Here is a 14,780-nt window from a genome sequence, read left to right on the forward strand (position 1 = left end):
AAATGCCGCCTATGATAATGTAAATATCTCGATTTTAAAAAATAAATTGCTAGCCCTGAATATTCCTAATTTATTAATTAATTTTATTGTAAATATGTTGTACGAAAGATATATAAAGTATTCGTTAGATTCGTCTGAAAATGAAATTATATATAGAACTGTGTGGAAGGGTTTGCCACAAGGCTCTGTTTTGAGCCCTATATTATATAACATTTATACTTACGATTTGGACATTTCTATTAACAGATATGCAAATGTGCTTCAATATGCAGATGATTTGCTTTTATATGTTGCTGGGCCATCTTTGGATAATATTAGTGAATTGTTAACTTTAGCGTTAAATGCTTTAAAGTGTTGGTTATATAATAATGGGCTAGATTTGTCACCATCTAAAAGTTCTGTTGTAGTATTTTCTCGAAAGCGAAATCTCCCATCTCTTCATATTAATTACAATGGTATTCCGCTAGCAGTTAAAGATAAGGCAAAATTTTTAGGCGTAATATTAGATTCTAAACTTACTGGAGTTCCTCATTTTGAATATGTTTCATTAAGATGTGAGCGAAATTTGAATATTCTAAGGTGCCTTACAGGAGTATGGTGGGGTGCACACCCTTTTACAATGAGATTGTTATATAATGCTTTAATAAGAAGTGTTTTAGACTATGGAACATTCTTATTACACCCTGGTAATACAACTGCAGCTAAAAAGCTGGATATGATCCAGTCGAAGGCTTTGAGGTTAGTTACAGGTGCGATGAAATCGGCTCCGACAAATTGTCTTCAGGTAGAATGTTGTGATCCGCCCTTATATATGAGAAGACAATTCCTCTGTGATAAATACTTTTTTCGTACATTACAGCTAAGTTCCCATCCGTTATTTTCAAAAGTACGACAACTTGCATATCAGGTTGATACCTGCAATTACTGGACCCATAAAGACTCTCCATGTCTTGTAAAAAGTCTTAGAAAATATGAAAGTTTGGGAGCTCCCACCCATCGAAGTATTACTCTTCCTCTATACCAGCATAACTACAAAAGCCTTATTGCTGTCCCGCAAATTAAATTCGATATAGGATTAAAATTAAAAGATAACCTTAATTCAAAACAGGAATTTACTAACATCGTCAATAATAAATGGCCCGACAGGCACTATGTGTTCACAGATGCTTCTAAGCATGAGGATAGGAGTTGTGTTGGGGTTGGGGTATATCATTCACAATATAAAGGTATACAACAAATTAAACTTCCACCTGAAACTTCCGTTTACACCGGTGAATGTTATGGTTTACTTAAAGCTTTAGAATATGTTTTAATTTTAAAGATACCGAAAACCATAATATTTTCTGATTCCCGCAGTGTTTTAGAAGCTATTAAAAGATTTCCATTCAAATCCCATAAACAGTCTCCAATTGTTTTTGGGATTAGAGATCTTTTATATAAATGTTCACAGAGAAATTGCGATGTTGTCCTAGCTTGGGTACCAAGCCATGTGGGCATTCTCGGAAATGAAAGAGCTGATCAATTGGCAAATGAGGCTATACGCATTGGAGATACTGTCCCATACACCAATTATTGTTCTGACCTGATAAATTTATCCAAAGTATATTTGTATGAAACCTGGGATGGGGTATGGAATAACGATAGTTCAGTAGGTAAACATTATAGAAAAATTCAGACGTCCATTCCGAGAAAACCATGGTTCAGTCGATTAGTTTTCTCCAAAACTGTCACCTCTGTTCTGTGTAGAATACGCTTGGGTCATGTTTGTACACCAGCCCATTTGTACAAGATGAAAATTGTTCCCGATCCTTACTGTTCCTGTGGGGAGTATGGGGACTTGAATCATATTTTCTTTGCATGCACTTTGTATGATCGGTCTGCCTTTCTTGCTCATCTCGAATCATTGCATATACCATTTCCTACATCTATAGTTTGTTTATTATATACTAATTCTTCAAATATTTATAAAGTTCTAGCTTTGTTCCTAGAAAAAAATGATATCAAGTTATAGTATATATGTGGGTATATTATTATTAGATTAGTGAAAACCTTATCCTTTTCCTTTCAAATTCCAAATCCCGATTTTTCAATTTTATCCATAGTTTCCCTAACTTTAATAAATAACAAACCTGACATTGGCTAATCTGTGTAAAGCCAAAAAAAAAAAAAAAAAAAAAAAGGTGGAACAAAGTAGTAGGTACCTAGTGATTAGTTTAGTGATTTTATTCGGTGATTTTATTTCTGTTTTATTTTATACTTTTTGCACAATATTTTTTCTGATTGATGCTGGTTGATGGGATGCCGGATTAATAATTAAAATATGTTGTGCAATTTGCTACCAGTATTGAGTTGTCGGTGAATTTAGGGCACGTGTGACCTTGGTGGAAACTGCTGCTGACAGTTAGAGATTTGTAATTTGTCTTAAAACAAAAATACCTACTATAATTTTAGAAAATATGCGGTGCTGTGTGCCCTTCTGCAAAACCACTGCGGAGGTCGTCTCCGAATCCGAGGATATTACATTTTACAAGTGAGTGTTTCATTGAAAAGTTTGTTAATCTATAACCCATGGCCATGCGTTATCAGCAGGGAGGTCTCTGGCCTGAGCCACCTTATTGCCCTGCCTCCCGCCAACCCAGGCTGATCGGAGTACAGATCACAACTGCGCGAGTCTGTATCTAACTCTAGAGCTCCCCTCCAGGCAGAGCTATTTGCCTTTTGTTTAATTATTATGAGTCACACGTTACGGAAGCTCCGTGTTAAAGTACAGCGTGTAATTTGCAGGTTCCCCAGAGAAGTGCATCTTCGTGCTGCTTGGCTCAGAGCCCTCGGCAAACAAGACACTCTGCTGCCAGAGCCTGCTGTGGTCTGCTCGCAGCATTTTGTAAATGATGACATATATGAATCTGAAAGTGGCTCAAGGCTGATTTGTACTGGTGCTGTCCCCTCACCAGTGCTGGTAACTCCTACTTAACATTGTAGCTTTCATTTTAAACTCTGATGCATACTCTTGTTGGTATTTAATAGCCCCTTTCAAAGGCTAACCTTAGTACATACGGTGCACAATTCAAGTTTATTATGAAAGGTGCAAATGATAAGAATAGTTTTTGTTAATAAACTTTTACAAGTATGTGCTTTTGAATCATCAAATACCTCTACCACTTACGCTATTATATAAATATTTCTACTCACAACACTTTGCACAGGTCTGCATGATATGCCTGGACACTGGCAGCAAGCTGGTTCTGATGAGTAAATACAAGTTGGAAGAAGCATATGAACATTTAGTTGGATATCCTGTAAGTTGTCATTCATAAGTCAGTGTGCAGTCTAAAGATCTGTACACACCTGAGCTGCGCTGCGCGTCGCTTCAGTCCGACTGCAGAAAGCGTCACTTCAGGCCGCTCACGGTACCTACCGCACTACAACTGCAGTACGCGGCAGCTCGCGTCACTTCTATGCCCGATCGCGTACGAACAACAACGTCGCAAGATGAGCGACATTGAAGAGGGAAAGGGTGGAAGCGGACATTCTAGGGGTTGGGAATTTTGAGGATATACTTTTAAGTGCCCGTCATGTGGCAAAAATTAAAACTACGTTATTTATTTTGAGGTCTATCACGCCTATACATTAAATACTTAACTCGATGCGCATGTATCTTATCCGAGCGCCTTACGCATTCTGAAGCGACGCGACGCGCCGCTGGGTATGTCGCACTAGCGTCGCTGCACCGCGCGTCGCTTCGCTGCGCTTCACAATATTCTCCCAGCCGCGACGCGCGGCAACGCGCGGTGAAGTGCTGTGCAGCGCCGCTCGAGTGCGATATGCGCCATACAAAGTGATAGAAATAATATTTTGACGCTCTGTGCCGTGACGTGCAGTGACGCGCAGCGCAGCTTAGGTGCGTACAGACCTTAAGAGCGGAGTCAACTGCTGGAGCAGTAGACCAGTGCACGGCCGCTCTAACATGGAACTGTATATGAATCAGTTGTGTTTGTTGCAGTTGTGTGGTCAAGGAAAGCTCAAACAAACGCTGTGTGTGCAATGTGCCCAGAGACTGGTGAACTTTAGCACATTCAGAGACAAGAGCTTGAGAGCGCGCTCCCTGATGATGGAGCTACTTGACAGACATGAAGTGGTGAGTTATATGTAACAGAATGTAAGGGTGCCATCTGTGTCATTTGAGCAAAGTGTAACACGTTACTCTGTCTGCGTGACATGTTCAGCAGACGCCGTAACGGACGCGCTCGTTGCGAATGTTACGCTATGATGACATTTCAGGTCAGTCGCCACCTTTAGGTGCTTCAATTTGCTTAAAGGCATGAACTCATTTCAGATAACAATACGACATGTCAAATTGATAAGCCGCGTAAAATACCAACTACAGTCTGACATTGTCTCGGCGGTGTCGGAGCCCGACTACTGCGATGTGTACATAGCACACTCCGACGCGGACGTACGGACAGAACTTGACGACGAGCCAGCCACGGCCGAAACAGAGTTATATCCTTCCAGTCACGTAGTTTGCAAGTCGGAGTCGTCGGGAGACTGCGATCAAGCTTTGGGTAAGACAACTAACTTTACACGCGTGTTAGCTCCTATGTTGGGACAGATATCTTAGTTTCGTGCACTCCAAAAGATAAACTTAACATTTATGGGACCTGTCTGTCTGTGGCAGATGTTTGGTATTCTATCAACACATGTAAAACAGCACTGTGACTGACTGACTGACAATGCACTGCCTGAACCGGTGGACCTGGAGATTAGTTTGGAGGACATCCTCAGGTATCTTAGGTGTGTACTAAGAAAGGATTTTGATTCATTTCATCAGGATCTTCATCCATCCATGCTTCCATACTATAATGTACATATAACGATGACGATTCAAAAATTCTTGTAAAAGTTTAATTAAATAAAAATGTTTTATTTAATTTTTTTTTAAATTGCGAAATAATATTATAAATGCAAAAGTGTGTCTGTCTGTCTGCTTATCTGTCTGCTTACTTTTCTCATCATCCTCAAGTACCCTATGAGTGTACCAAGGAAGGATTCTGATCTTATCTTTATCCATCCATACTTTAATATTATAAATGCGAAAATGTGTCTGTCTGCTAGCTTTTCATGGACCATGTCAAACCAATTTAGATAAATTTGGTACAGAGATAGCTTGCATCCCGGGGAAGGACATAGGTTACTTTTTATCTTGGAAAATCGAAAAGTTATATCGAAACTTAAATCCGCACAGACGAAGTTGCGAGCATCATCTAGTACATCTAGTCATAAATGCAAGGCCTTATGTTTTAGTCCAAAATAATCCGTAATTTCGACAAAATATTTCCTAACTAGATGATGCCTGCGCCATCGTGATAAATCCCGCGGGACCTCTGAAGTTTGTAGGATAAACAGTAGCCTATGTCCGTCTCCAGGATGCAAAGTATCTAGCCAATGGGCCATAAAATCGAAACAAAAACAAACAGACATACAGACACACTTTCGCATTAGTATTATTAGTATAGAAGTATAGGTTAAGTATGAGCTGTTGTTTTGTTTCAGTCGCTCCTTCGGTACTCGCGACCAATCACGGAAACGAAGAGCATCCAACTGACACAGACGACGAGTTGGATATATTATCTTTCGAAAATAATACAAACATTTTTGAATATTCAAGGAAATCCCAGGACTCCGTACTAAAGTCGAAGGAATCGTTGGCAAAAACAAGTGATAATATCAATTTGCAAACAACGAGGCGAAATGATGTTTGTAAAAACAAACCCAATTCCCAGGATATACTCCGTACACAGTTAGGAAACTATACTGACCAGATACAGTATATCTGTGACGTTTGCCAAAAGATATTTCAACGGAAAAGTTCCTTAGTTACCCACATTAGGGCGCACACTTCCGCAAACACTTTCTCATGTAAGTTAAGAGAGCGCAAAGTCACTCAAAATAGTACGTCATGGAGCCCCAGAAGGACTCACACTGGCGATAAGCCTTTTGTGTGTAAGTTGTGTAGTTATAAATGTTCACAAAATGGTGATTTAGTGAAGCACATGAGGACTCACACTGGCGAAAAGCCTTTTGTGTGTAAGTTGTGCAATTATAAATGTACAGTAAACAGTAATTTAGTGAAGCACATGAGGACTCACACTGGCGAAAAGCCTTTTGTGTGTAAGTTGTGCAGTTATAAATGTACAGTAAACAGTAGTTTAGTGAGGCACATGAGGACTCACACTGGCGAAAAGCCTTATGTGTGTAAGTTGTGCAATTATAAATGTACAGTAAACAGTAGTTTAGTGAAGCACATGAGGACTCACACTGGCGAAAAGCCTTTTGTGTGTAAGTTGTGCAATTATAAATGTACAGAAAACAGTCGTTTAGTGAGCCACATGAGGACTCACACTGGCGAAAAGCCTTTTGTGTGTAAGTTGTGCAATTATAAATGTACAGTAAACAGTAGTTTAGTGACGCACATGAGGCTTCACACTGGCGAAAAGCCTTTTGTGTGTAAGTTGTGCAAATATAAATGTTCACAAAATGGTCATTTAGTGAGTCACATGAGGACTCACACTGGCGAAATGCCTTTTGTGTGTAAGTTGTGCAAATATAAATGTTCACAAAATGGTCATTTAGTGAGTCACATGAGGACTCACACTGGCGAAATGCCTTTTGTGTGTAAGTTGTGCAATTATAAATGTACAGTAAACAGTAGTTTAGTGAAGCACATGAGGCTTCACACTGGCGAAAAGCCTTTTGTGTGTAAGTTGTGCAATTATAAATGTACAGTAAACAGTAGTTTAGTGACGCACATGAGGCTTCACACTGGCGAAAAGCCTTTTGTGTGTAAGTTGTGCAAATATAAATGTTCACAAAATGGTCATTTAGTGAGTCACATGAGGACTCACACTGGCGAAATGCCTTTTGTGTGTAAGTTGTGCAAATATAAATGTTCACAAAATGGTCATTTAGTGAGTCACATGAGGACTCACACTGGCGAAATGCCTTTTGTGTGTAAGTTGTGCAATTATAAATGTACAGTAAACAGTAGTTTAGTGAAGCACATGAGGCTTCACACTGGCGAAATGCCTTTTGTGTGTAAGTTGTGCAATTATAAATGTACAGTAAGCAGTAGTTTAGTGAGTCACATGAGGACTCACACTGCCTAAGTACTAAGACTTTTGCTAGTAAGTAAAGTTCACTTCGAGCTTCCTGTACTTGAAGCGATGCTGCGCCGTAAGTTAGTGTAAACAAACAAAAGTCGCATATGAGTCGTACCGTGTCGCGACGGTACGACGTCGCCGCCAAACCGGTCCTACGCCGCCATTTTGTGTATACTAGTTTCACTTAACGAAATGGCGGCAGCGGTGCAACGCCGTCCGGTAGGCTCATAATAATCTAAATATGTAAAAGGTGACTGACTGACGGATCTATCTTAAACTACTGGACGGATCGAGCTGAAATTTGGCATGCAGATAGCTATTATGACGTAGGCATCCGCTAAGAAAGGATTTTTGAAAATTCAACCCCTAAGGGGATGGAATAGGGGTTTGAAATTTGTGTAGTTCACGCGGACAAAGTCGCGAGCATAAGCTAGTCTAATAATCCAAAAATGTATAAACAAGATGGTATTAGCAATAAGCAATCGAAATAAAATGTTAATTTATTTTATAAATCATTTTAAAATTTTCTTTTTGTTATATATATTGCATGGCAGCTCATGAGTCTAAACAAAAAGGCGGCTAGCGTTTTAGCGGGTAAAGAAATACAAAATTTAAAGCATTTTTATTGTACTTATCGATCTATTAAGATTTTTGAGAAATTTATTTGGTAGTTTATTATTACCCTAGGATCAAATTAAGACACTTTTTCAAAAAAAGGGTAAAATTCCCTATTTGTGTACACTAAGTGACGGTCGCGCGCCGTGCTGCTCCGGCTTCATGGACAGGCAGCTACAGTGCCACAAGGCTAACTTAGCGCGTGGCGAAAATCGGAACTAACGTTGCCGTCAAGTGTCCCCTTTGTTTTTGTTTGAATATTCTAAGCCTTTGTTCTCCAACAGCGCCCCCCTGTCAATGTTATTGAAGTGCCAAGAGAGCCTTGTCGCACTGTAAAGTTGCAACGGAGTGAATAGTCGCCGGTTGTTGAGCACAAAGCAAATAGAATGCTAAATACCTGTGCAGGTATACCACACTTACTGGTGACAACTTCAGAGCGAACTAGAAGTTTGGCGCCACCTGTGCTGATGTACAGACAACGGGGCCGATTCTATTGTACACAATCTCTAAACTAAACCAAATTAACAGGTCTAAATCTATTACTATCCCTTTCATAATGTTGCTTGCGGAAAAGGATAGTACTAGATTTAGACCAGTAGGATCGATAACGTAAAACCTGCATCAATCATTATTACAATCTCAATTGTTCTGATTGGCTGAATTTGTGCGATTCTTGTTGCGACAATGCATTGTAGCCAATAATGAGCGAGCGCCAACCAATCTGAAGAGATTGCGATCGTGACATTGTAGCTGTCATTCTACCGCAATCGCACAGCTGTTAATTTAGTTTAGAGCTTGTGTACAAGAGAATCAGCCCCAGTGTGGCTAATTCCGTTGTACACAATCTCTAAACTAAACTAAAATGACATGTCTAAATCTATTGCTATCCCTTTCATAATGTTGCTTGTGGAAAAGGAGAGCACTAGATTAAGACTTATTAAGTTAGTTTAGTTTAGAGATTGTGTACTAGAGAATCGGCCCCAATGTCTGTAAAATAGTAGTTTAGTGAGCCGCCTGAGGAGTCGCACTGTCAGAAGCAGAGGCGTGTAAGCTGTGAGCAATATAAAATGTAATGCGCTGAAAAATGTTGTTCGCGTTTATCTCGGCTTGGGCGAGTTGTACGAAAACGATTTATATGTCAAATTACTGTGAGAGTGATTCTTATGTAAAGATAATGTAAATTCAATTTGTAACATATAAGAAATTAATGTAGTCTTTTAAAATTTATATTTTGTATTTAAATTATGTGCCTACCTACAACTGCAGTTTCATTTGAGCAGCTATAGAGTCCTCTCATCATAATCATCAACGCATCACTGACTCACTACTGAGCACGGGTCTCCTATCGGAAAGAGAAGGGTTCGGCAATGAGCCACCAGTGCAGTGTGTGGATTGGCAGACTTGACACACCTTTGAGAACATTTTGGAGAAGTCTCAGGCGTGCAGGTTTACTCACGATGTACCCTATCGCGATTTTGAAATTATCCAAAGCTAGCGACCCGCCACGGCTTCGCAAGGGTAGCTAGTCAAAGTATCTACATATTTTCAGTTAGTTAATTTTTGAAGCATTGGCAACTGGTTAGATACCTAGGTATTTATATTTGAGAGGAAAATTTTCACAGTAACTAATCATACTAGTACGGCAAACTTCCAGAAAACCAGAATCTTTTTTTCATCTCGAAAAATGAAAGATTCTGCGGGGCGATTATCTAAAACCTGCATCAATCATTATTACAATCTCAATTGTTCTGATTGGCTGAATTTGTGCGATTCTTGTTGCAACAATGCATTGTGGCCAATAGTGAGCGAGCATTAACCAATCAGAGATGATTGCGATCGTGACATTGTAGCTGTCAAACAACCGCGGTAGGGCCACAGGTGGATGAAAGATTCATCTCGAAAATAGAAATAATTTTCCTACAACAATATATAAACAGTCGTCACGGGTAACTATGTCAGCCGACGACTCAATGCAAATTCATTTCAAAAAATATGTGTTGGGTTTGTTTTAATCTTTTACAACAACCACTGATGTTCACAACATTTTTGAACAAGCTTGGTGCGTTGGATCCGCACTGCTGCCGCTATGCCTAGGTTTCACACACCTGGCGTGTTTGTCCGCATGCTCGTAGCGGTTTTGCTGGTGAATTTGTATTTTTGGTACCAAGCATGACTACTTACACTATTAAATGCTTAAAATAAAAAGCTTCACGCTTTGATTTCTAGTTTCTTTTATTGATGTGCCTCCGGAAAACATACAGCATTTATGTATGAAGAAGCAATTATGTACTCACCGCATATATGCGCGCTTCATCCATAAACATGTATATTCCTATGCAATAATGTAGTTTACCTTACCGGATATAGGGGCGCTAGTGTCTCACCCAGCAAGGCAGTGAGCCGCTGCCATCTTGGATGTCATAGCGTTGTGTACTTTCGCCGCGTGCGCGTCGAATCTAAAATTATATCGTTAATCCGTCTTCCTTTGCAAAAAAATTATTTTCAATAAGTGCAATAAATGTGATAATACGGTGATCATGATATATATTTTCTTATTATTTCGTAATATTACCGTGGGGACATTTTGGTTGGACCCCACGTGCGCGAACAATGTCGATAGGCTACGTAAGCTAATCGATCTGGTGTTTCGCGCTTATTGGTGCCTGAGAGGGCTCTTGAAAAAGGGGATACCTCGACATCCAGCAGCGATTCAAGCAACGAGCAGGATTGAGAGTGACTCCCGAGAGAAACGGCGAGAAATTACCAGGTAACGATCGATCCTCGGATCGATGCGTTATACAACCAGGTGAGTTTTCTTACATATCTTATAATGCATTTACCATATTGTGTATCTAATGCAAATGAGATGCTAATTGAGAAACCAAATTAAACAAATGGCGATTTGGTTGACGAACGTGTCGACACCGACACCGAAATCTAAATCTGGATCTAGGTTTCTTTAATACAAATTTTGGCGAGGAAAAGTCCCAATGGTTACCTATAATCGGTTATTGAATCTATTTATTTTATGTACAAAGTTAATTGAGTGCAATTTAAATTTTACGCCAGTGAATCGAATGATAACATTTTATCTCGCCCACGTGGCGAGATGTTGGTTATAACAAGACATTGGTTAAATTGCTCATTTAAAGGGGTTTCGTAAACTGAAAATAACGGAGAACTGTACTCACTAAACAATAGCTAACACTTATTTGGCCCCACTGAGGACATCATGGCCGTTACCACCAATGCTTTATTATACCAAACAGAACTCAGTTAAGAATCCAGATACCCCCTTTAATAAATGACTGAAACATTCAGATGATAAAGTCGCCCTTTGGTCTAAGTATCTCCTGCATTTTTATTCTTTTGAATATAATGATTAGCAATAAAGATGGTTAAATAAATAAATAACATTCAGCAAATCATCTTTGTCTTAAAAATTATCAGAACAAACTTTACAAATTGTTTGGGTAACAGGCGAATGTATAGCATAATATATTATGTAAGGCGCAGGAGATGAATATCAGACAGAATTTTCATGGAGATGTTTATTTTAAATACTCTAAGGAAATTTTGGATACGGTATTTGCATATGTCAAAAGTGAATGGTTTCTCAGTGATGGCTGAATGGAGGGTCTTCCACTGGAAGCCTCTCGGACCTCACATATCTGATATGTGAGGTCCGCACCCTTTGTTAGTTTTGGGTGTGATAACCATTTTAAATTATTGATTAAGCTGGAAAAGTACGTCAAATCATTGTGACGTCACATGCCAGTGTTTCATGGGGCCTCGCGTGCTGAGCGTGTGTTTTAACGCTTTATAGGATACTGATTTGACTAGTTGTCAAATACCGGATTGGCTTTTAACAATAGTGACGAGGTTCTTTTTGGATAAAGCAACACTCACTGCGTTTATGCAATCCCCTGGTGGCCCATATTTATAAATATTACAGCTATAAATGCCTACAATCGAAAAACCTATCCAACACAATATGTTACAGGTTATGTAATGACATTCTAATATCGTTGGCAAGCTTTTGGTGCAAACAGTTTTTGTAAATGTCAATTACGGTATTTCGAATACCCTAATACAAGAAACTACCCCCGGTAATGCCCACAAAACAAATAATGCAACATGCAACCTGGTCACCTGTCACGACTTAAATGACACAAGAATTACTGGACCAAAACTAGTAGAAGTGGTTGTGGTTCACAAGGAAATGCCCAGTTTTATCTCCGAGCTTTTTCTGCGGAAGGAAAACGTTGGATCGATGCGTCTGATTTTCGACCCTCGAGAACGAAACAAATTTGTGAAACAAAACTATCCCGTCTGATTTGTCATACCGGTTCGTAGCTTTCTACAACAAAAGTTGGACAACCTGTCTAATTTTTGGGTCTGGCGGCAGCGCCCCACCTGTAACATGCTCGGTTGCGGAAACCTTGCATGCGAAGGAATGTCGAGTGCTAGTCTACCTAGACGACTTCCTTCTGGTCAATCAAGACCAATCCAAGTTATGTCTTCAGGCTGCGGAAGCCGTGAGGCACTTGGAACTTCTGGGCTGGCAATTCTGGTCAACTAAGACCAATCCAGGTTATTCCTTCACGCTGCGGAAGCGTGAGGTCCTTGGAACTTCGGGGCAGGGGGATCAATTACCAAAAGCCAACGTCCATACCATGTTGAAGACACCGGTTCTCGTCCGATCACCGAAGTTAAGCAACATCGGGATCAATTCTAACACTCACACAAGACCTACAATACCTGGGTATTCGTTGGCAGACTATAAGAAAATTCAATGTTCTTGCCCATAATAAAGAGTAAAAAACTATCAACGAGACCTTTGTGAGAATTATTACTGAAAATATCTGAAATCACTCTTCACGAAATGCAACGGTTGCTAGGACAGTCAGACTTCGCCAGTTTAGTAACTCCCAGAAGCAGACTACATTCTGATCAGATCCAAATACGCCTCAAACGTTTCGATAATATGTTTTAGACTGCTGAATCCACAATCGTGGAACAGGGAATGACATGGCGGCGCGGAACCACATGTCTCAGGCTGCCAATATGTACACCTAAAACCTGCCATCCACTGCTTGGCGAATAATGCCTCTGATTGGCTTTTAGTGCCCAATTAAACGGGAAATTAATGCCAGAAACTTGGTGAGTGCATCAAAAATGATAGCACAGCAATAGAAGGAACTTTATGCAGTTATAGTGGCAATTGAAGACAGCACAAGAACTCTGTAAAAATCGCAAGTCTTAGTTCAATCGAACACTCATTCGTTCACTCACTCGTTCGTTCTAACGTTCATTTTAATGAACAAAGTCGTGGGTTTTACTGATTCTAACAATCGAACTCCCGCACATAACAGATTACATTATTGGCTCAAGGCTGTCACGAGGAAAACCTCCCACAGAGTGTCATCTTTTCCCTCAAGCGCCGTCCGAGATCGATTTGGTTGCAGCACAACAGATTACTGTAGTAGGGAATAAAGATGGTGTGATGTCTTTATCGACTGCAAAGATTGATCAGCAAGTTATAGATGCTTTCAACAGGTCATTGAGACATCAATTTAGCATGGGTGTTTTCTTCTCCAAACTAATTGCCAAAAGTACTGACTTACTTGAACAAGTGCAGCTGGGGTGTACTTAAATGTGGCACGTGAAAGACCTTTGGGCTTCAAGATTTGAAAGCAGAGCTCAAATGAACTATAGAACCTATCAGGGACTCTGATAGATGTCACGACATTACAGTGTCCACCAGACATTTACACGGAAGCTGAAAAAATTGAGGATGGGTGCCCAAATAAAGGAGTAGTCTATACGAGAAGTAAAGAACAGGTGCTTGTTGGAAGCAATTTTTGTCCTACCTACCTACCAGACATCAAAAATGGTTAAACTGGTGCGAAACCTGGTGGCGGTTAACTTTCTATGATCCACATGTGGACACTAGGCAATTATTGACGTGGCTAAACTCAAAATTACTAAACCATTTATCATACAGGACCTTAAGGTAGAGCTCAAGCGCTAACTACAGAAGCTCTCATTTAAGCACACACTTCCCGAGATATCTAGACGAACCTATATGGACAATTGTTGCCCTGGAACGAAGGGTTGACAACTGAAAGTCTGTGTCACCGGGAAAAATATATTATATACTTTATTTGGCCCAAAGACTGACACTCACTCTTAACATAAATACGGATGGACACTTTCAAAACATAATAGTATAACAGAAAACATAATTCTCTATTAATGTACTAGTATACTACAGTAGTACTACATGTATGTCTTTGACACAGGAAAATAGGTCAAGCAGAATGAAGTTAAGAATTTAAATATATTGTAATCTTTTTATCACCAACTGTAATGAAACTGAAGCCGCATCACGTACTGTAATAGATCACTGGAACAGTTCAGTTCTTAAGCAATGTGGCAGCATTCCTGTATCCCCAGGGATTCATCAGTGGATCAACAGTAGTTTCTTTGGGGACAGATAACCAATCAATGGACGATATACTCGTATCTCGTGGTAACTGGAGATTACCAGACACTCTTGTTGAAATCATTATTGCCCGGAGGAGATCTCAAAATAACTGAAGCTTATTTTTCAATATAATCATTATATGGTCCGGTTTGAGTTTTAGTAATCCTTATCAAAATTACAGACATAAATCATTTAAATTGTTTGTCTTTTAGACATTATATTTTAACTTATTAACCCTGGTTAGAAATAACAATAACTTTAATAGGTGACAATGAATGAAGGGGACGTGGTTATATGATCTAACTTAACGATTAATATTTTTGTTATTCAATTGACAGATTAACTCCCTTTGATTCATCATAGCGTTGTGGGTAATACATTTCACCAGCAGATAACAAACACGTCTTCATACATAAATGCTGTATGTTTTCCGGAGGCACATCAATATGACGGTTTTACATTACAATAAAACCGATATTATGTGCCGAGAGGGAAAACATACAGCATTGCAGGAA

The 14,780-nt window shown here is 39.6% G+C and overlaps 1 protein-coding gene across 1 annotated transcript; it reads left to right on the forward strand.

The window, feature by feature from the left end:
- The first annotated feature begins 4 nt into the window (after positions 1-4).
- Positions 5-9,994, forward strand: LOC117994303 (zinc finger protein 345-like). The gene is made up of 6 exons (XM_069507674.1): positions 5-2,530; positions 2,785-2,959; positions 3,207-3,299; positions 4,004-4,138; positions 4,337-4,565; positions 5,554-9,994. Exons 1-6 carry the CDS (start codon positions 2,457-2,459, stop codon positions 7,164-7,166), a joined length of 2,319 nt encoding a protein of 772 aa, XP_069363775.1. The 5' UTR covers positions 5-2,456; the 3' UTR covers positions 7,167-9,994.
- The last annotated feature ends 4,786 nt before the right edge of the window (positions 9,995-14,780 follow it).

The sequence above is a fragment of the Maniola hyperantus genome, chromosome 26 (assembly GCF_902806685.2).
Source record: "Maniola hyperantus chromosome 26, iAphHyp1.2, whole genome shotgun sequence".
In the NCBI taxonomy this organism is placed as follows: domain Eukaryota; kingdom Metazoa; phylum Arthropoda; class Insecta; order Lepidoptera; family Nymphalidae; genus Maniola; species Maniola hyperantus.